The following is a 21,125-nucleotide window of genomic DNA, read 5'->3' as shown; positions in this document are numbered from 1 at the left end:
TCAGGAGCTGGACTGATTCATCCAGGGGCCGACTGAGTCATCCAGGGGCGTCTGTGTTTGGTCATTTCTAAGGCTCACATCTTTTTACTTAACAGCTCTGAAATTGTGGTATGTTTTGATGGTGTGTTTTACTTTAGTTGGCACTTATTTTAGTTTTGCTTAAAAAAATTTTTTTTTCTTTAAGAGTTTATTTATTTGACAGAGAGAGAGAGACAGTGGGAGAGGGAACACAAGCATGGGGAGTGGGAGAGGGAGAAGCAGGCTTCCCGTGGAGCAGGGAGCCTGATTCGGGGCTCAATTCCAGGACCCGGGGATCATGACCTGAGCTGAAGGCAGATGCTTAACAACTGAGCCACCCAGGCGCGCCCCCCCCCCCCAATTTTTTTTTTTTTTTAACTGATACCTGAAATAATGTCATCTCTTGCAGTAATAGTTTTTCAGATTTTATGAAATACATTACTTTACTGGCCCGTGGAAGTATTTAAGTTTGCAACATTTATGTTTCATCCTGAGAATGTCTACCTTTATTTCAGCTCTCTTCTTTTTCTTTTTTCTAATGTCTTGAACATTTCTCGTCCCTTGATTCTTTGCCTTTTTTTTTTTTTTTGCTTTTCTTTTAATAAGCTGGTACCCATTTGATGTGTCCTTTCTGTATCTTTTGAGAATATGGCGTTGTTTCTCCATTAATTTATTTGAGATGTATTTATAAATTTTGTATTGCATAACCACTTGAATTTTGGTGCTAAACTCAACTCAGGCATAATGTATGATTCAGATTTTTAAATGGAATGGATTTAATTTAAGCTTCCTATTTCATCTTTAGGTAGTTTTGGTAAGGTTTATAGGATATATTTTTAGGAGTTTGTCCATTTTGTCTGTTTATTGAGGAAAAAAATTGATATTATTTGCTTTTTAAGAAAAATCTCTGTTGATGGATGGAACTAGAGGGTATTATGCTAAATGAAATAAGTCAATCAGAGAAAGACAGTTATTCAAATGATCCTACTGATATGTGGAATTTAAGAAATAAGATAGAGGATCATAAGGGAAGAGAGGAAAAAATGAAACAAGATAGAACCAGAGAGGGAGACAAACCATAAGAGACTCTTAAACAAAGGAAACAAACTGAGGCTTGCTGGAGGGGAGAGTGGTGGGGGGATGGGGCAACTAAGTGTTGGACATTAAGGAGGGTACATGATGTAATGAACATTGGGTATTCTTTAAGACTGATGAATCAGACCCGTACCCCTGAAACAAATAATACATTATATGTTAATTGAATTTAAATAAAAAACAGAAATCTCTGTTGAGTCTGTTCTTATGTCCCTCTTTGTGTCTCTTTTATTTTTTTAAAGATTTATTTATTTGAGAAAGATTGAGAATTTATGCCTGTGCCAGTGCAGGAGTTGGGGGAGGGACAGAGGGAGAGGGAAAGAATCGCAAGCAGACTCTTTGCTGAGCATGGAGTCCAATGCTGGACTCAGGGGTTGATCTCATGACTCTGAGATCAAGACCTGACCTGAGATCAAGAGTCAGATGATTAACCAGCTGAGCACCGAGGTGTCCCAAGTTTTGTTAGTTTTTTTAAAAGCCAACTATCACTTTATTTCAAACTTTCTATGTCATTTTGCTTTTGGATTATCTGCAAATGGCATGCAGTAGGTTTTTTGTTTTTTCCTGTCTATGCTGGTAAATTTGTCTATTTACATTTATTAAGATTACTGATACACATGAATTTTTTTTACCCTATTATTTCTTGTATTCCATGTCCTGCATTTCCATGCCTTACTGCTCCTTCCCCCCCCCCCCCCCCCCCGTTTAAAAATATTGATAGAGGGGCACCTGGGTGGCTCAGTTGGTTAGGCATTTGCCTTCAGCTCAGGTCATGATCCCAGGGTCCTAGGATGGAGCCTGGGAGTCTTCTTCTCCCTCTTCCTCTGCCCCTCCTACTGCTTCTGCTCTCTCACTCTCAAATAAATAAAATCTTAAAAAAAATATATTGATAGAAACTTTTTCGGTTGTTTTCCTTCCTTGATCTTTCTAACTCTACTGGTGAGTTAGAACAAAATCAAAATTTTACCCCATCTTGAACAACAGGGCTCCTTCCCTCCTCTAAACTTACATGCTGCTTTTGTTCAGTATTATAGTTAAAAAAATTTTTTTCAGGGGCGCCTGAGTGGCTCAGTGGATTAAAGTTTCTGCCTTTGGCTCAGGTCATGATCTCAGGGTCCTGGGATTGAGCACCGCATTGGGCTCTGCTCAGCGAGGAGCCTGCTTCCTCCTCTCTGTCTGCCTACTTGTGATCTCTGTCAAATAAATAAATAAATAATAATTTAAAAATTCAGATATTTTTATTACTGTTATTTTATACAATCAGTACTTACTGACATTTATGTGCATTTACTAGTTTTCTTGCTTAGTATTCCTTCTTGGGCCTTAGACTTTTGTCTTAGGATCATTTTCCTTCTTAAAGTATATCATGTAGACATTCCTTTAGTATGGGGTAGTTTGTTAGCAAATACTTATATTTATTTAAATGTCTCTATTATGTCTTTGACCTTGAAAGATTGTATGGATACCTAACCTTACGTTGGTTGTCATTTTCTCTCAAACTTTATGCATATTACTCAGCTATCTTTTCCATCATTGCTATTAAGAGATATGCTGCCACTGTAATTGTCTTTCCTTTGTAGTTTATGGATCTTATTCTCTGGTTCTTAAGATTTTTTTTTGTCTTTGGTGTTTTTCAGTATTACTATCACTTACCTGGTCTGGATTTAAAAAAAATTAAGCCCACTTGAGTATATTATGCTTCTTATATATGTGTATTCATTTCATATTATCAATTTTGGAAATTTTTTTAGCCACCATATCTTCAAATTTTGTAACTTCTTTACTTTTTGCTTTCTGGGATTCAAATTAGACATATATTGAATAAAATTGCTAGACTCAAAAGAGTATAGACTTTATATTGGATTTAAGAAAATGCCAAAACAACAAAAGTGATCTATAAAAGTTAGAAGTGAAGATGATGGTTTCCTTGGGGAGTGTAGGTAGTGACTGAAAGCTGGAGGCACAAGGATATTTCTGGGTTGATGGTGATGCTCATTTTTTTTAAAACCCTGGCTGTTGGCTACACTACTATATTCAGTTTGTGAAAATTTGAGTTGTATGCTTATGTGTACTTTTCTGTATTTATATTGTTTTTCATTAAGTAGTTAAAAAATATTTGTTGTCTTCTTTCATCCAGTGGGATACTGAAGTACAGATGTTAATTGTTATCAGCAGTGGAGTCTGAGTGGGCCCTAGAATGTTGTTCTCCACTCCTACCCTCACCCCAAGCAGTGTTATTTATGTTAGTCACACTGTATTGTTTTATTTATAAGTTCTATAAAGAGCTATCTAGTCATTCAGTGGTGAGAATGCCATTTTCTCCCCACTTGATTTTAAGATTTTATTTATTTTTTTGACAGAGATCACAAATAGGCAGAGAGACAGGCAGAGAGAGAGGGGGGAAGCAGGCTCCCCACTGAGCAGAGAGCCCGATGCAGGGCTTGATCCCAGGACCCCGGGACGATGACCTCAGCCGAAGGCAGAGGCTTTAACCCACTGAGCCACCCAGGCGCCCCCCCACCTTGATTTTATATGTTAGTTGAGGTGTTGTCTCCGAAACTGAACCCTCAAACTCTACTCTCTGTGGAGTGGAAGGTTGAGTTATATGTTTCTTGAAGCCTGTTAATTTCCTTCTCTAAGAAGAGTGCTGCTATTGCAGTGGAAGACGATTGGGTGAATGAATGAATATGAGTGAGAATTCAACTGGAAACTGTGAGGGAGGCTCAGAGAGGGAGCTGCCTGAGGCAGAGATAGCCTTGACCCACCAGTCCTCTCTATGCTGGTGAACTATTGATGTAAAGGACAAATACCAGTCTTGTGACTCTTGGCTTGCATATTTACTTGTGGGGGTAGCAGTTATTGCCTTTGGACACTTGGCCTTTGTCTTTCCTTTGGAAATATTTTATGGGTTTAATCATTGTGAATTATGAGTAATGCACGTAGACCATGATTCCCCATGTGAACAGCGCCATCTCATTTTGTAAGTAATACCTTTGGAAATTTGTTTTGTGGACAAGTGAAAGGGAGTGAATCGTTATTTTCCTAGAATTTAGTATATACAGCTTTCTTTTCAGCTTTAGAATATAGTTGAAGAAAATATGGGAATATCATCTTCAGCAGATAGTATCAAACTATATTAGTTTCAGGGAACCAAAATAGTTGTAATAAAGTTTTAGAGACTTTAAACAATATATCCTTGAGTTTTGGGGATAGAGTTAGTTTTTGGAGAATAGTGCCTTATCCATTAGCTTTACAGCCTTGGTCCAGGTGGGTCAAATTAGGAAAATGCAGCTCCTGTTACTAATGATATTTCAGGCTGTCAAACCTTAAGCTTTTCTTGGGGGGTGGGGAGGGGCATTTTTTTTTTTTTTTACTTTATTTATAGAGCAGTTGTAAGTTTACAACAAAAATGAGAGGAAGGGACAGAGATTTCCCACGTATCCTCTAGACCCCACACATACACAGTTTCCGCCATTATCAATATCACTCATGAGAGTGATATTTTTTTTCCCCCAAGGGTGAACCTTAAATTGACACATTATTATCACCCAAAGTCCACAGTTTAATGTAGTGTTCACTCTTAGTGTTGTGCATCCTATGGGTTTGGATAAATGTACAATGACATACATCCCTCATTAAAATATCATATGAGCTATGGTGAGTACTGTTAAGTGTGTAAACCTGGTGATTTGCAGACCTGTACCCCTGGGGCTAATAATACATCATATGTTAATAAAAAAATAGAAAAAGAATATCATATGAGGGTTCCTGTTGCCCCACATCACCAGTATTTTTTGTTGCCAACATTCCAAATTTGGGGCATTTTTATAGAAGTTGTATAGTGCTATCTCATTATTTTAATTTGCAGTTCCCTGATTACATATGATGCAGAGCATCTTTTCATTTGAAAACTTTGTTTTTAAATGTATTTTTTAAAAAGATTTATTTATTTACTTTAGAGAGAGAGAGTTGTGGTGGAGTGGAGGGGGCAGAGGGAGAGAGAGAGAATCCTGAGGAGAGTCTGTGCTGAGTGTGGAGCCCTATGCGGGCTCGAGTTCACGACCTGAGATCATGACCTGACCCAAAACCAAGAGTCAGTAGCTTAACCGACTGCCCCACCAGGGATGCCTAGGTGGCTCAGTTGGTTAAGTGCTTCTGCTTTCAGCTTGTTCATAATCTAGGGTCCTGGGGTCAAGCCAGAGTCAGTCTCCTTGATCAGCGGGGAACCTGCTTCTCCCTCTCCCTCTGCTGCTCCCTCTGTTTGTGCTCTCTCTCCCTCTCCCTGACAAATAAATAAATTAAAATCTTTAATTAAAACAAAACAAAACAAAAATCTGACTGCAGCACCCAGGTGCCCATTAAATGCATTTTTGTATTCTAACCTTGGGCTGTCTTTGTGAGATAGGCAAAGTAGGTTTTTGTTTTTTGCGAAGTAGTTATTTTTTAAAAATTATTTGTTTGAGAGAGAAAGAGAGCATGTGTGTGCAAGCCAGGGGAGGGCAGAGGGGGGAATAGAGAGAATCCCAGGTGGACCCTGTGTGGAGCTTAAAGCCCCTTGTAGGGTGATGGAACCAAACTGAGATCACAACCTAAGGCAAAACCAAGGGTTGGGTACTTAACCGTAAGCTACCCAGGCGCCCCGCAAAGTAGGTATTGTTAGTTGTTATTGCAGGTATGCGGAAAAGAAAAATGAGATTTAGGAAGGCATAATCACTGACCAAGATTTATGAGCATAATAAGCAGTAGAACTGTGTTTAAAAACGTTTCGACTCTGAGCCCTGAGTTTTTATACCATGTGGAATATCCTGTTAGTATCATCAAGCTGTCTTTACTGTTCTTCAAACTCACAAGAGAACACATCTGTCATTTGTGTCACAATTTATAGAATAAAATACTTTCATATACATTATTTTATTTGACCTTTATAAACATTTCATCTAAGCTTTAGAGGCAGGTGAAATTCCAGGTTACATAAGTTATGTGTTATTGAGCCATAACATGAACTTTATACTGTGTGCTCTTTTCCATGTTCCTTAATATTGTATAATGTAAATACTGTATCATTGAAACCTGTTCTCAGGGTGATGACATTTGAATTTAATGGAACGAGGTGAGTGAAATACATTAGTTTCATAAGTACTGTAGCAGCGTTTACATTGATTTCCCTCTTGGCTTTAGACCTTATGATAGATTCATACTCGAGTGGAGCTAAAGCACCATAATGCCCAGAGCAGTAGTAACAGTACATTTGCTACACAGGAAAGAGAGCTTTTTGTGCATCCCAGCAGATTTATTTGCTGCCAGAGCTTAGGGGAGAGGACTGTATTTGGGGATAGTGGTTCCTTTAAAAAAAAAAAAAAAAAAGATTTATTTATTTATTATTTGACACAGAGAGAGAAATCACAAGTAGGCAGAGAAGCAGGCAAGCAGGCAGAGACGGGGATGCAGACTCCCTGCTGAGCAGAGAGCCTGATGCGGGCCTCGGATCCCCAGACCCTGAGACCATGATGACCTGAGCCAAAGGCAGAGGCTTAACCCACTGAGCCACCCATGTGCCCAATAGTGTTTCCTTTAAACCCACTTAGTAAACGGTGTTAAAGTAGATTTCTGTGGTGGGTTATGTTTTTCTTTCTTTTTTACGATCATTATAATACCTACCAGCCAGAAGACTGTCAGTAAATAAGCGTTGATAACAGAGTATATCCTTTCCCTAGTAAAGCCTCTTTTACCAACCTTTATTGCAGTTGATATTTTTCATCAGTTTAACTCCAAATGAGTAAGAAGACCCTATTTTGAGCATTATAGTGATGATAATGATACTAAGTACCATTTACTTACTTGATTGAGTTATTTTTTTATTCATTAAATATTCATTTGGTACCTACTAGGCTAAGTATTGTGCTGGATACTAAGAATGTCCTTGTGAGCAAGACTAATCTCTGTTCCTCTAGAGCTAACAGTCATTCTCAGAAAACAGATAATTAAGTAGCTAATGATGGTGAAGAGTTGGAAGTATGTAGAGGTAGGCTAGGGAAACTGTATGTAGGGAGATCTTCCCAGAGGAAATGAGATTTAAGCTAAGGTTCAGGAATGTATGAAAGGAGATAAGGAAATGTATTCCTGGCAGAATAATAGGTATGAAGCCCTGAAGGTGAAGAGAGGGTATGCCTTGTCTTAGAGATCAAAACTGCAGTGAGACTGGGGAGTTGTACAAAGGACACTGAAGAGGTAGGCAGTAGCAGTCAGGTAGTACCCTGTAGGCTACGGAAAGGATTTTTGAGTTTATCCATTGAGGAGTTTAAGTAGAAAAATGACCCAATCAGTTCTGCATTTTAAAATGATCTTTTTGGCTTTTTGCTTTGTTAAACAAAGATAGTATTAGATTAGATAATATTAGACAGATACTAATTACTTGATATTTATATTGATATAACATTAAGGATCCAGAGGAACAAACTAAAAGGTGATGAACTAGGAAGGTGGTATAGCATGATGCTGGTTTGGACTAGGGGACATGGCAGTGGAGATAAAGTGAAACTGACAGGCTAAAGATAGACCTTTTGGAGGTAGAATTGGCAAGGCTTGCTGAATAATTGGATTGGAAGGTGAGAAAAAGTGAATCAAGAAGGATCTGAACTGAGAGTTGATAGAGGGAGGTAGGTGGGGAATGGGCTAGATGGGTGATGGGTATTAAGGCGGGCACTTGTTAAGATGAACACTGGGTGTTACATGAAAGTGATGAGTCACTAAATTCTACTCCTGAAACCAATATTACACTATATGTTAACCCTTGAGAATTTAAATAAAAATTTATAAGTAAAAGAAAAAAAAAAAAGAATGACTCTGGATTTGGTGGTACCATCACTGAAATAGAAAATACAGATGAGCTAGATTGAGTAGAAAGCCAGGTTGAGTTTTTAGACATCTTAAGGACAAGATAGTTATATTTAAGACTATAGAACTCAGGAGAGAGAGATGGGATGAAGATACAAATATGGGAGTCATCTGTAAAATATGTAGAAAGAGTTTCCAGGCAGAGCTTTAAGGACAATTAACATTTAAAGGTCTCAGATGGTAAAGGATGAGCCTGCAAAGGTGTTTAAGTAGTGTTTTCAGAAATAAGAGCTATAACAGGAGAATGTGGTTTTGGGGAAATAAAATTCTTTCAAGATAGAAGGGTGAATGATACTGTCAAATTCTGCTGAGCAGTCAAGCCAGAAAAAGAAATGGTAGACAAAATGCATGGGAGGTTTTTTACATGGGGTCCATTGATAGCCTGGCAAGGATAGTTTATTTTTTATTTTATTTTATTTTTAAGATTTTATTTATTTATTTGAGGGAGAATGAGTGAGAGAGAGCATGAGAGAGGAGAAGGTCAGAGGGAGAAGCAGACTCCCCAAGGAGCTGGGAGCCCGATGCGGGACTCGATCCTGGAAGTCCGGGATCATGACCTGAGCTGAAGGCAGTTAGTTGCTCAACCAGCTGAGCCACCCAGGTGCCCTGGCAAGGATAGTTTAAATGGGGGTGGTTAAGTCTGGGGATGTTTGCAATGTGCTGAAGAACAAAGAGGAGGTGAGAAATTGGAGACAGTGAACGTTGACTAATTAAAAAAGTGTGGTTGTGATTAAAAAAATGGGGTGGGAGGGTCCCTGAGTGGCTCAGTCCATTAAGCTTCCAACTCTTTTTTTCCAAAAGATATATTTATTTTTAGAGAGAGATTGGACGAGAGTGAGCTGGGGGTGGGGAGGGGCAGAGGTAGAGGGAGAGAGAGTCCCAAGCAGACTCTGGTGAGCGCAGAGCCTGACACGGGGCTCGATCCCAGGACCCGGAGATCATGACCAAAGCCAAGACCAAGAGTCCGATACTCAACTGCCTGCACCACCCCGGCATCCCTAAGCCTTGGACTCTTGATCTCAGCTCAAATCTTTGGTCTCATGGTCATGCATTGAAACCCTGCGTTGGGCTGTATGCTGGGTGTGGAATCTACTTACAAAAAAAAGAAGAAAAAGTAAAAGAAGTGTGGTTGTGAAGGGAAAAGACTTGATGAGGCAGTGGTTGAAGAGGGATATGTAGTAATCAAGGGAATAAATTTTTTTTTAAGGTGGGATAGACATGAATGTGTTCAGAATGCGAATTCTGATCATGAAGAATATGGAGAGTCAAGATATAACTAGTAGATCAGAGAAGCCAGAATGGGATGGGCTTCACCTGATGTTATAATGTATTGTCAGGTATTAGCATCTTTCTGATATGAAGTGATATATCAAATTTATAGTTATCTGTCTAAATGAGAGTGCTCTTATCTCAGCTAAACTTCCTGACTATGCAGCTTCCCTCCTTAATTTGCTTTGAATATTCTCTGGGAAAGGGAGGATTGGGAAGTCCTATCTGATTGGAGAGCACTTCTTGTTCCACTTTGTCTTGGGCCTGTCTTTATGGTACCAGGGTGCTTGGCATAGAATGTACTCATCTGGAGCCCTGGGCATCCATCTTGCAAGTGCAGGCTTTTGTGGAGGTCCAAGGAGAGAGGGTAAGGAAGAAGGGATAGATCTTCATGGATACATTTCGTTATCTTATCTAAAAGGAACTCAGAGAAGGGCACGTAAGCATTTTGTAGAATTATTATTATTATTACCCCCAAATATAACCCACCTCATGTTACCTATTTAAACTATTCAAGAAGCCAGAACTGTCATACAGGTTCAAAGAATGATATTACCAGTTTTATATAGGTTGTTTCAGAATAAAAAAGAAAAAGAGGACACATTCTCTAACCACATTTTATGAGGATTATGATGCCTAAACTGATAAGGACAATTTGAGAAGAGAAAATACATAGGCAAATCTTACTTAGCAAAGAGGCAAAATCCTCAATAAAAGCCTCCAGACCTAGATTATTTTATTAATGAAAACTGTATAATAGGGGCACCTGGGTGGCTCAGTTGGTGAAGCGTCTGCCTTTGGCTCAGGTCATGGTCCTAGATTCCTGGGATTGAGCCCCGCATTGGGCTCCCTGCTCAGCGGGCAGCCTCCTTCTTTCTCTCTCTCTGTAGCATCCTCTGCTTGTGCTGGCTCTCTCTCTCTGTCAAATAAATAAACAAAATCTTTAAAACAAAACAATGCTGTTTAATAATTAAGGAAGAAATAACACCAATCTTACACAAGCTCTTTCAGAAAATAGAGGCAGGAACACTTCCCAGCCAATTTTAGGAGGCCAGTATAATTGTGATACCAAAATCTGACAAAGGCATTGTAATAAAATCTAGAGACCATTATTCCTTATGAACATAGATACAAAAATCATTAATAAAATATTAGCAAAGTTAATCTAACAAAGTTGGGTTATACCCAGAAATGTAAGATGAGTTTAATAAGGATAGTCCCCAACTTATGATAGTTTGGCTTGTGATTTATCAACTTTATGATGGTGTGAAAATGATACACATTTGGTAGAAACTGTATGTCGAATTTTTAAATTTAGTATTTTCCTGGGATAGTGGTAATGTAGTATGCTACTCTCCAGTCAGTCACACAATTGATATACTTACAACCATTCTGTTTTTCACGTTCAGTATAGGTTTTAATACAGTATGTTAAGTTAGCCAACACTTTATTATAAAATACACTTTATGTTAGATAATTTGGCCATGTGAAGGCTAATGTAAGTGGAAAGAAGTAAAACTCTCTTATTTATAGAGAACATGATTTTTTTTTTTTTTTTTAAGTTTATTTCAGAGAGAGAGGGAGAGTGTCCCAGCAGGGGAGAGGGGCAGAAGGAGGAGAGAGGGAGAAAACTCTCTGCTGAGCGGGGAGCCCAACGCAGGGCTTGATCTCATGACCCTTAGATCAGGACCTGAGCCAAAACCAAGAGTCAGACACCTAAACTGCTGGCCACCCAGGCGCCCCGAGAACGTAATTGTTTATACATAAAAATCCCACAGAATCTACAAAACAGCTATTACAACTAATAATGAATATAGCAAAGTTGTAGGACTCAGTCAATATATAAAACTTGATTGTATTTCTATATTAGAAGCAAGCAATTGGAAAACATTTTATTTACAACAGCTTTAGAAATATTGACTTAGGGGTAAGTTTCACAAAAGAAGATCTTTTGCTGAAAACTATAAAACTTTGCGTAGAATAATTAATGTAGATCTAAGTAAGTAGAGAAATACTATGTTCATGGGTTGGAAGACTCAATATTAAGATCTCAGTTTTTTCCAAATTGGTCTGTAATCCCAACAGACATTTTTGTACAAATTAATAATTTATATGAAACAATTTATATGCAAATGCAAAAAATCTAGAATGTCCAAATCATTCTTGAAGAAGAATGAAGTTAAAAGGTGACGTGGTCTGACTTTAATACTAGAGCTACAGAATCAAAGTTGTGGTGCTGGCACAGGGTAGAAAAATGGAGTGCAGTAGAGAGTCCCAGAATAGCCCATTCTATTTTAATTTGATTTTCAACAAAGGTGCCAAAGAAATCTGTTGGTGGAGAGATGGTGTTTTCCATAAATGGTGCTGAAATAAGTGGATATCTATATGGAAAAAAAAATGAACCTTAACCCTAACTCACATATTACCCCCCAAATTAATTCAAAATGGATCATAGGCCTAAGGGCTAAAAACCATAAAGCTTCTAGAAATAAAATATAGAAGAATATTTTTGTGCTCTTGGCATGGGCAAAGTTTTCTAAGGCAAGATCCTGAAAGCATTAACCATAAAAAAAAAAAATGGATGAATTGACCTTCATCAAAATTTAAAACTTTTGGGGCGCCTGGGTGGCTCAGTGGGTTAAGCCTCTGCCTTTAGCTCAGGTCATGATCTCAGGGTCCTGGGATCGAGCCCCGCATCGGGCTCTCTGCTCAGCATGGAGCCTGCTTCCTCCTCTCTCTCTGCCTGTCTCTCTGCCTACTTGTGATCTCTGTCTGTCAAATAAATAAATAAAATTTAAAAAAAAATTTAAAACTTTTTGCTCATCAAAAGACACCAGTAATGACTTTATTAGGCAAGCCACAGACGGAGAGAAAATATTCATCAGACATATCTAACAAAGGACTTGGGTCTAGAATATATGAAGAATTCTTTTTTCCCCCCAAAGATTTATTTATTTATTTATTTATTTATTTATTTATTTATTTATTTATTTGACAGAAAGAGATCACAAGTAGGCAGATAGGCAGGCAGAGAGACAGGATGAAGCAGGCTCCCTGCTGAGCAGAGAGCCTGATGTGGGGCTCCATCCCAGGACCCTGGGATCATGACCTGAGCCGAAGGCAGAGGCTTTAACCCACTGAGCCACCCAGGCGCCCCTATATGAAGAATTCTTATAACTCAAAAATAAAAAGATAAATAGCCCAATTGCAAAAGGGGGTTCATAAAAGAAAGATGGTTCATAAAAGAATATGTACTGATGGCTAATAAGGCACACAAAAAGAAGTTTAACATCATCATCATTAGTCATCTTCAAAATGCAAATTAAAACTCAATGAGATTCACCTACGCACTCGCTACAATCTAGGCTAAAATTTAAATACTGATGGCACATATTGGCATGAATGTGGCACAGTTCTTGGGCTGAGTATAGAGCAATCTTATTATTAGTAATTATTATTACTATATTAGCTAGAGTGTGGAGCAATTAAAATTCTAATACATTGTTAATGGGAGTGTAACTTGGTATAATCACTTCAGAAAAAGATCTGGTAGTTTCTTATAAAACAAATTTACATCTATGCTATAACCCAGTAATCCCATACCTAGGTATTTACGCAAGACACACGAAACATAGGCCTATTAAAAGACTTGTGCAGGAATGTTAATAGCTCAAAACTGGAAATAACCCAAATATCCATTAGTAGGAGAAAAGCTAAATAAACTGGTATATTCAAATGAATATGAATATGAATTTCATATGAATGTTTCATGCAACATATGGATGAATTTCTAAAATGCTGTGCTGAGTGCAAGAAGTTTTATATACAAGTGTTCATACTTGTTCCATTTAATGAAGTTCTGGTACAGGCAAAACTAATCCATGGTGGAAAAATGGGAATAGTATTTGCTTGGGTGGGGTAATAATGGTTTGTTGGGAATTTACCAAAAAAGGATATGATGGAACTCTCTGGATTGATGGACATGTTCTATATTTTGTTAGGGATTTGGGTTACCTGGGTTTTACATTAATTAAACTTATCATCTGGCATACTTAAGATTTGTGCAGTTCACTGTAAATTTATTTCTATCTATATATCCAACATGAAAGCATAGTAAATAAATGCTGAATTCTGGGTAATGATATACATGCTTAAGGGTCTGCTGATGTTTGTAGTCTACTTGAAGATGCATTTTGTTTTTTAAAAATGAATGGGTGGCTAAATATGTGATAAAGCAAATATAAGTGTACCTTGGAGATATTGTGTGTTCAGTTCCAGACCACCACAGTAAAGCAAATATTGCAATAAAGCAAGTCAAATGAGTTTTTTGGTTATCCAATGCATATAAAAGTTCTGTTTACACTATAGTCTATTAAGTGAGCAATAGCATTCTGTCTTAAAAAAAAAAACCTATATAACTTAATTTAAAAATACTTTATTGCTGAAAAATACTAGCCACCATCTTGGCTTTCAGTGAGTTGTAATCTTTTTGCTGGTGGAGGGTCTTACATTGGTGTTGATGGCTGCCGACTGATCAGGATGGTGGTTGCTAAAGGTTGGGATGGTTGTGGCAGTTTCTTGAAAAAGACAACAGTGAAGTTGCCACATTGACTCTCTTCCTTTCATGAATGAATTCTCTGTAGTGTGACATGTGGTTTGATAGTATTTTACCCATAGAACTTCTTTCAAAATTGGAGTCAATCCTCTCAAACTCTGCCACTGCTTTTTTTTTTTAAGATTTTATTTATTTATTTGATAGAGAGATCACAAGTAGGCAGAGTCAGACAGGAGGTGGGGGGAAGCAGGCTCCCTGCTGAGCAGAGAGCCGGATACGGAGCTTGATCCCAGGACCCCGAGATCATGACCTGAGCAGAAGTCTGCCACTGCTTTATCAACTAAGTTTATGTGGTATTCTAAATCCTTTGTTATTGTTTCAACATTCTTCACAGTATCCTCACCAGGAGGAAATCCCATCCCAAGGAACCACTGTCTTTGTTCATCCATAAGAAGTAACTCCTCATCCGTTCAAGTGTTATCATGAGATTGCAGCAATTCAGTCAGACCTTCAAGCTCCACTTGTAATTCTGGTTCTCTTCCTATTTACACCCCATCTGCAGTTACTTCTTCCACTGAGATCTTAAGCTCCTCAAAGTCACCCTTGAGTGTTGGAATTCACTTCTTTCACATTCCTGTTCATGTTGATATTTTGGCCGCCTCCCATGAATCACGAATGTTCTTCATGGCTTCTAGAATGGTGAATCCTTTCTGGAAGGTTTTCCATTTACTTTGCATAAATCTGTCAGAGGAATCATTACCTATACCTTGCAGAATGTGCCTCTTAAATAATAATACTTGAAAGTCAAAATTACTCTCTGATTGATGGCCTACAGAATGGTTGTGTTAACAAGCATGAAAACATTAATCTTGTTGTACATCTCCATCAGAGCTCTTGGGTGACCACATGCATTGTCAATGAGCAGTGATACTTTGAGAAGAGTCTTATTTTTTTCTGAGCAGGTCTCAACAGCAGGCTTCAACTATTCAGTAAACCATGCTATAAACAGATGTGCTGTCATCCGGGCCTTGTTGTTTTGTTGATAGAGTACAGGCAGAGTAGATTTAGCATAATTCTTAAGGACCCTAGGATTTTTAGAATGGTCAGTGAGCATGGACTTCAATTTAATTCACCAGCTGCGTTAGATTCTAACAATAGAGTCAGCCAGTCCTTTGAAGCTTTAATGCCTTGACCTCTCTAGTTATGGAAGTCCCAGATGGCATCTTCTTCCAAAATGAAGCTGTTTCATTTACATTAAAAATCTTTTGGGTAGTGTAGCCACCTTCATTAAATATCTTAGCAAGATCTTCTGGACAACTTACTGTAGCTTCTACATCAGCTCTTGATGCTTCACCTTACATTTTTATGTTAAGGAGATGGCTTCTTTCCCTACAGCTTAATGGACCTACTTTTGCTTGCTTGATACTTTTTTCCTGCAACTTCCTCATATTTCTTAGCTTTCATGGAAAGGAAGGGAATTAGGGCCTTGTCCTGGATTTTAGGGAATGTTGTGGCTGGTTTGATCTTCTATCCAGACTACTCAAAATATCAGCAATAAGGCTGTTCTGCTTTTCTTATTCATGTGTTCACAGGATCAACTCTGGAACAAGTGCAGTGTCAAAGTTTTTATCTACAAGTTGACTCTAAAATTTATGTGTAAGAGCAAAACCCCAAGATTAGGTCTCATAATTTTCAAGAGCAATAACAATGTGAATGGACTTGCCTTACGAGTATCAAGATTTATTGTCAAGCTATACCAATTAAACAGTGTGGTATTGGCACAGGGGCTGACAGTACAGTGGAACAGATTATAGTCAAGAGAGACATCCCTGCATTTATGGAAACTTAATGTTGTACTGAAATTGTACTTCATTTAACAAATGACCTAAGATAATCGATCATTTATATAGAAGAAAATATGATAATATTCCTATTTGTGTGAAAAGAAACCTACAGCTCTTTTAGGAGAAAATATAAGCAAATATTTTTATGTGGCTGTGTGTTAGAGATGTATTTCTTATGTATAAAAAGTAATATAAGGAGAGATTGGTAAGTTTGACTACGTAAAAATTAAATCTTTTGATGACACCATTAAAAATAAAAGTAAAAAAGATTAGACTGAGGAAACATTTTCAATGAATTAACTTATGAATAATTATTATCCAGAATATATCTTATAATTCAATGAGAAAAGCAGAAAAATCTAATAGAAAAATGGGCTGAAGTATAAATAGGCTGCTCCCTGTTGAGGAAACCCTAGTGGTCAGTAAACACATGAAACCTTGCTTAACTTCACTAATAGTTAAAGGAAATACCAATTAAAACCATACTATGATGGGGGTTGCTTGGCTGATTCAGTTGGTGGAGAAGGTGTCTCTTGATCTCAGGGTTGTGGGTTTGAGCCCCCACGTTGGGTGTAGAGATCACTTAAAAATAAAATTTAAAAAATTTGAAAAAATTGAAAACCATACTATGATCAGAGCTAATAGATTGGTAAAAATGGAAAAGTCTGGGGTGCCTGGGTGGCTCAATCCAGTTAGGCGTCCGACTCTTGATTTCAGTTTAGGTCATGATCTCGGGGTTGTGGGATTGGCTGTGTTTGGCTCTGCGCTCAGTGCGGAGTCTGCTTGAGGTTCTCTCTCCCTCTCCTTTCCCCTCTGCTTCTTCCCCCTTTATGTATAAGGACTATATAAATACAATCTTTAAAAAATTAAAAAGTTGGGGCATCTGAGTGGCTCAGTCAGTTGGACATCTGCCTTTAGCTCAGGTCTTGATCCCAGGGTCCTGGGATCGAGCCCCACATCAGGCTCCCTGCTCAGAGGGGAACCTGGTTCTCCCTCTCCCTCTGCCTGCTGCTCCCCCTACTTGTTCTCTCCTTCTCTCACTGTCAACTAAATATATAAAATCTTTCTTAAAAAATCAGAAGGGAAAGCTTTTTTAATAAAAAAATTAAAAAGTCTGCAAATACCAAGTATTGGAGGGTATGTGTTCAACAGTTACTTTTTGAGCATCTACTCTATGTCAGTCACTGTTCTAAGTCATTCAGATTTACTAGTAAATAAAACATACTGAGATCCTTGCCCTCATGGAGCTTTGATTCTAGTGGGGGAGTATAGAAAATAGGCAATAAGCATAATTAAATTACATAACATGTTAGTGATAAATGTATTGAAAGTATATTGGTGATATATTAAAAAAAAGTTATAGCAGGGTAAGAGGTTGATGGGATGGTAAGTTGCAATATTATGTAGGGCTGTCAGGTTAGTAGACTTCATGCTCAAGTAAAAATTGAGCCAAGATTTTTGAAGCTGTTAGGGAGTTAGTCAAGGAAATATTTGGGGGAGGAGCAGCATTCTAGTAGAATGCACAGATTAGCATTAAGACCTTAAAATAGTAGAATGCCAATGTGTTTGACAAATAATAGAGTCCAGTATGGCTGGATCAAAGTGTGCAAGGGAGGGAGGAGGTCAGAGATAAATTTTGAAAGCAAGTCACTGAGGCCCATCTGTGACTGGTGTTCTCACACCAGTGGTGTCTATAGTCATCCCTTTGTTATATTACTTTCTGTACTTCTTTTCTAAAATGTTTCCTAATTAAAGAAAAATTCCATGTCGTTTCTTTCTTATCCCGGACTCTTAATGATGGGTGAATACTTTCTAATTCATCAAGTTAATGGCTCACCCAATGTGTAGCTGGAGTAATCTCCACTGGTGAGATGGTTCCATCTAGTGGGGAAAAGGCTGCAAGTAGTCTGAGACGTTCCTTTTGGAAATAGTTAAACTGACTGTTCTTTATTTTGCTGAATTTAAAAGATAAGGGAAGAGGTTATTGTTTGGAAATAGTTTTTGCTCTTGTTAAGATAATGCTGTAGGACATTTAATGCAGACCTGTAGGACTTAGGTGTGTCCTTATTTCTGTGTAACTTGTGTTTGTGCTTTGTTTTTCAGAAGGAGTTGAGCCTTCCAAGAAGAGGCAGCTTGTAAGTTGATGATTATTATGATTATGATTATGAACACTAGCTTAGGAATCCCTCCTGGGGACCATTGTCAGTTATTATTTGGAGGAGTCCCATATATTCCACCCCTCCCCTCTTCTTATTTGGGCCAGAGAACCTGGCAGGCCAGCCAGTTTCTCTTGCTAGGTCAGATACTCTGATTTCCCCCACCCCTTCTCACCCACAAGTCCTCTTCTCTGTCTTGGTTTTTGGCTAGCATTTGAGGAAGAGCTGCTACTTAAGTACCCTTCATAGTTTTATACTCGTGTTTTGGGATTTACCAAGTTTTTTTTTTTTTTTTTTAAACAGACTTAAGCTTTTGGGAATGTTCACGTTGAAACTCTTAGCATCTTCATCTGTCTCATAACATGGTACTAGGGAGAGGCCAAGTTTTCTGACAGTTTAGCGGCAAGGGTAGCACCAAATTTGGATTCAGGATAGGAATAAGGCTTTCCTTCACCCTTTTTTTTCTATTCTGGCTTTAGGGCTCGGGAAATTGCTAAATAATCTTTGTCTCTAGACTTAAATTCTTTCATTTTCTTGGCCTGCTTTTTCTCTTTAGAATTCTTTTAGGGCACTACTGCAGATTTGGCTAATCAGAATCATCTAGAATGCTTGTTAAAATTCTGAACAGATTCTAAACTTATTTGTATCAGAATCTATGTGTTGGGGCCCAAGAAACCTGTATTTTTATGCACCTGCATCCACATCCACCATGATTTTGCTAAGAAGCCAGATTTGGGAAGCACTAAGGAAATAGTACTATGATAAAACAATGGCTTCAAAACTTTTCCTATGGAAGCATATAAGGAGGGGGACACCATAGTATTCATATTTATTTATTAAATGTACTTTATATATACATTTTATGTATTTTTTTGTCAGTGTGTGAAATACAAGGTAATTCTTTCTGTTCTTGCTATTTTAGGATTTTGTTTTGTAAAAATACTCTAGTAATTAGTTGTCTTCTGAGATTTTTGTAAAGCCCCTTTGGCTGTTTTGTGGAAGCTCATTGTTTGAGTAAGTTTAAATAATACTTTAATTTTATAGTAAGTGTGGAGAAACTGATATTAATGAAACAAGTGACTTACCCATTTATTCCATTTTTTCTGGTCCTTATAGACTAGTCTGGAAGTTTGTTTGTTTTCTAAAATATTTAATTAATTTATTAATTTGAGAGAGAGAGAGAGAGTGCGTTCATGAGCTGGAGGAGGAGCAGAGGGGGAGGGGGGAAGAATCTCCAGCAGATTCTGCACTGAGCACGCAGAGCTCAAGTCCGAAAAGCCAGATGCATGCTGATCCCGTGACCCTGAGATCATGACCTAAGCTGAGACCAAGAGTCAGACCCTTAACTGTTTAACTGACTGAGCCACCAGGTGCCCCATAGTTTGGAAGTTTTAAAAGTTATTGTAACTGTCTTGGGACACCTGGCTGGCTCAGTCAGTAGAGCACGTAACTCTTGATCTCAGGGTCGTGAGTTCAAGCCCCACGTTGGGCATGGAGATTGCTTAAAAAAGAAAAGGGGGCTGCCTGGGTGGCTCAGTGGGTTAAGCCTCTGCCTTTGGCTCCGGTCATGATCTCAGGGTCTTGGGATCTGGCCCCACATGGGGCTCTCTGCTCAGCGGAGAGCCTGCTTCCCCCCTCTCTCTGCCTGCTTCTCTGTCTGCTTGTGATCTCTCTCTCTGTCAAATAAATAAATAAAATCTTTAAAAAAAAAAAAAAGAAGTTAGTGTAATTGCCTTCTGAGTCTTGGTTGGAAGGAGAAGGAGATGTACTTCTGTTCCTGTTTGTCTCTGTCCCAGAATGGCTCTTGCAAGAGCAGATGCTACTATATGCCCATTCCAGGTATAAAGCCTCATTTCCTTTGGCATATTTTCTCTAGCATATTTAATGGCAGCAGAGAAATTTGGCAGCTAGTTTGGTGTCTTGTCTTTTGAGAGAGAGAGTCCGGTTCCTTCAATAAACGTAATTTTGAAAGTGGCTGAGCAATGTAAAATAAATGAAGTTCAGTAATTTCGGAGGCTATCAATTGTTATGCTTTTCCATGTAATACAATAATTGCATAAAATGGATAGAAATTTTAAAATGGATTTTTAGATGAGATATCTTGGCATTTTACAAAGTAAACACTCTTCCACTTAACAAGTAATCCCTCCAATGTCTCCAAATTGGGAAGTAAAATATACCATAGAAATGAAGAGCTTGTATTTGAGAGTCAGGTAGATCAGGTGGGCCTGATCCTGCCAATATCCTTTAATAGGTGTTTTCTTTGTAAAACGAGTTACTGAATTTCTCTTGTCTTTTTGCTTCTATTCATTTGTTTGTTAAGATTCATTCATCTTATTATTAAGTTCTTATTACGTGCAGGCACTGTTCAAGATACTGGAGATAAAGTAGTGTTGAAAGCAAAGTTTCTAGTCTTATGGAGCTTCTCTGTTCAAGAGAGACACACAGAAATGTATACCAAGTGTGTCATAGGGTATTGAGTGGTATGAAGAAAAAACCAGGTAAGAGATATGATGGTATATGTTTAATGGAGCAGGGGTTGAAATTGTGTTGTCTAGGAATATTTTCATTAAGGTTTGAACGGAGAACAGAGAGTATGGAATGAGGGATGCTGATATATATTGGGCAAGAGCATTCCATGTAGAGGATACAACATGTGTCAAGGTTCTGACAAGGTTCCAACATGCTTGGGATGTTGGAGGACAGCAAGGAGGCCAGGGTGGCTGTTGGTGAGTGAACGGTGGTGTTGGGGTTGGTGAGGAGGGAGGCACCAAAGAATATGAAGCAGAAGCTGGATTTTGTAGTACCTTGCAGACTACAGATAAGATTTTTGTATTTTATACTGATTGGGACAGAAAGTCAGTGGGTGGTTTTAAGCAGAGAAAGATGTGATCTGTCCTAGTTTTTGTTTTGTTTTGCTTTATTTCTGTTTTTCGTTTTTTGGAAAAGGGCACTTTGTTTTATTGAGATATAATCCGCGTCTCATACAGTTACCATTTAAGAGTATATAGTTCACTGTTTTTTAGTGTATTCACAAGGTTTTACAGGAATTACCTCTGTCTTAGTTCATAACATCTTCATCACCTGAAAAGAAGACCCCTACTTGCTGGTATTCGTTCTCCATTTGTACTCCCTCTAGTACCTGGTAACCAACAAGTCTACTTTCTGTCTTAATAGATCTGCCTATTCTGAACATTTCATTTAAGTGGAATTATATAATATGTGGACTCTCATGTCGGGCTTCTTTGCTTAACACAATTTTTTTAGAGACTCATCCATGTTTTAGTTTGTGTC

The 21,125-nt window shown here is 38.2% G+C and overlaps 1 protein-coding gene across 11 annotated transcripts in view; it reads left to right on the top strand.

The window, feature by feature from the left end:
- The window catches only part of MAST2 (microtubule associated serine/threonine kinase 2), a 208,642-nt gene that overhangs the window by 63,099 nt on the left and 124,418 nt on the right, over positions 1-21,125 (top strand). For all 11 annotated transcript variants that reach the window (XM_047725738.1, XM_047725735.1, XM_047725734.1 and 8 more), the window contains exon 4: positions 17,779-17,810. In XM_047725738.1, the coding sequence (XP_047581694.1) occupies positions 17,779-17,810 (32 nt within the window). The remainder of the gene's footprint in view (positions 1-17,778; positions 17,811-21,125) is intronic.

The sequence above is a fragment of the Lutra lutra genome, chromosome 4 (assembly GCF_902655055.1).
Source record: "Lutra lutra chromosome 4, mLutLut1.2, whole genome shotgun sequence".
In the NCBI taxonomy this organism is placed as follows: Eukaryota; Metazoa; Chordata; class Mammalia; order Carnivora; family Mustelidae; genus Lutra; species Lutra lutra.
Note: the sequence above shows the minus strand (reverse complement) of the source record. Positions and strands in the feature narration are given on the sequence as shown.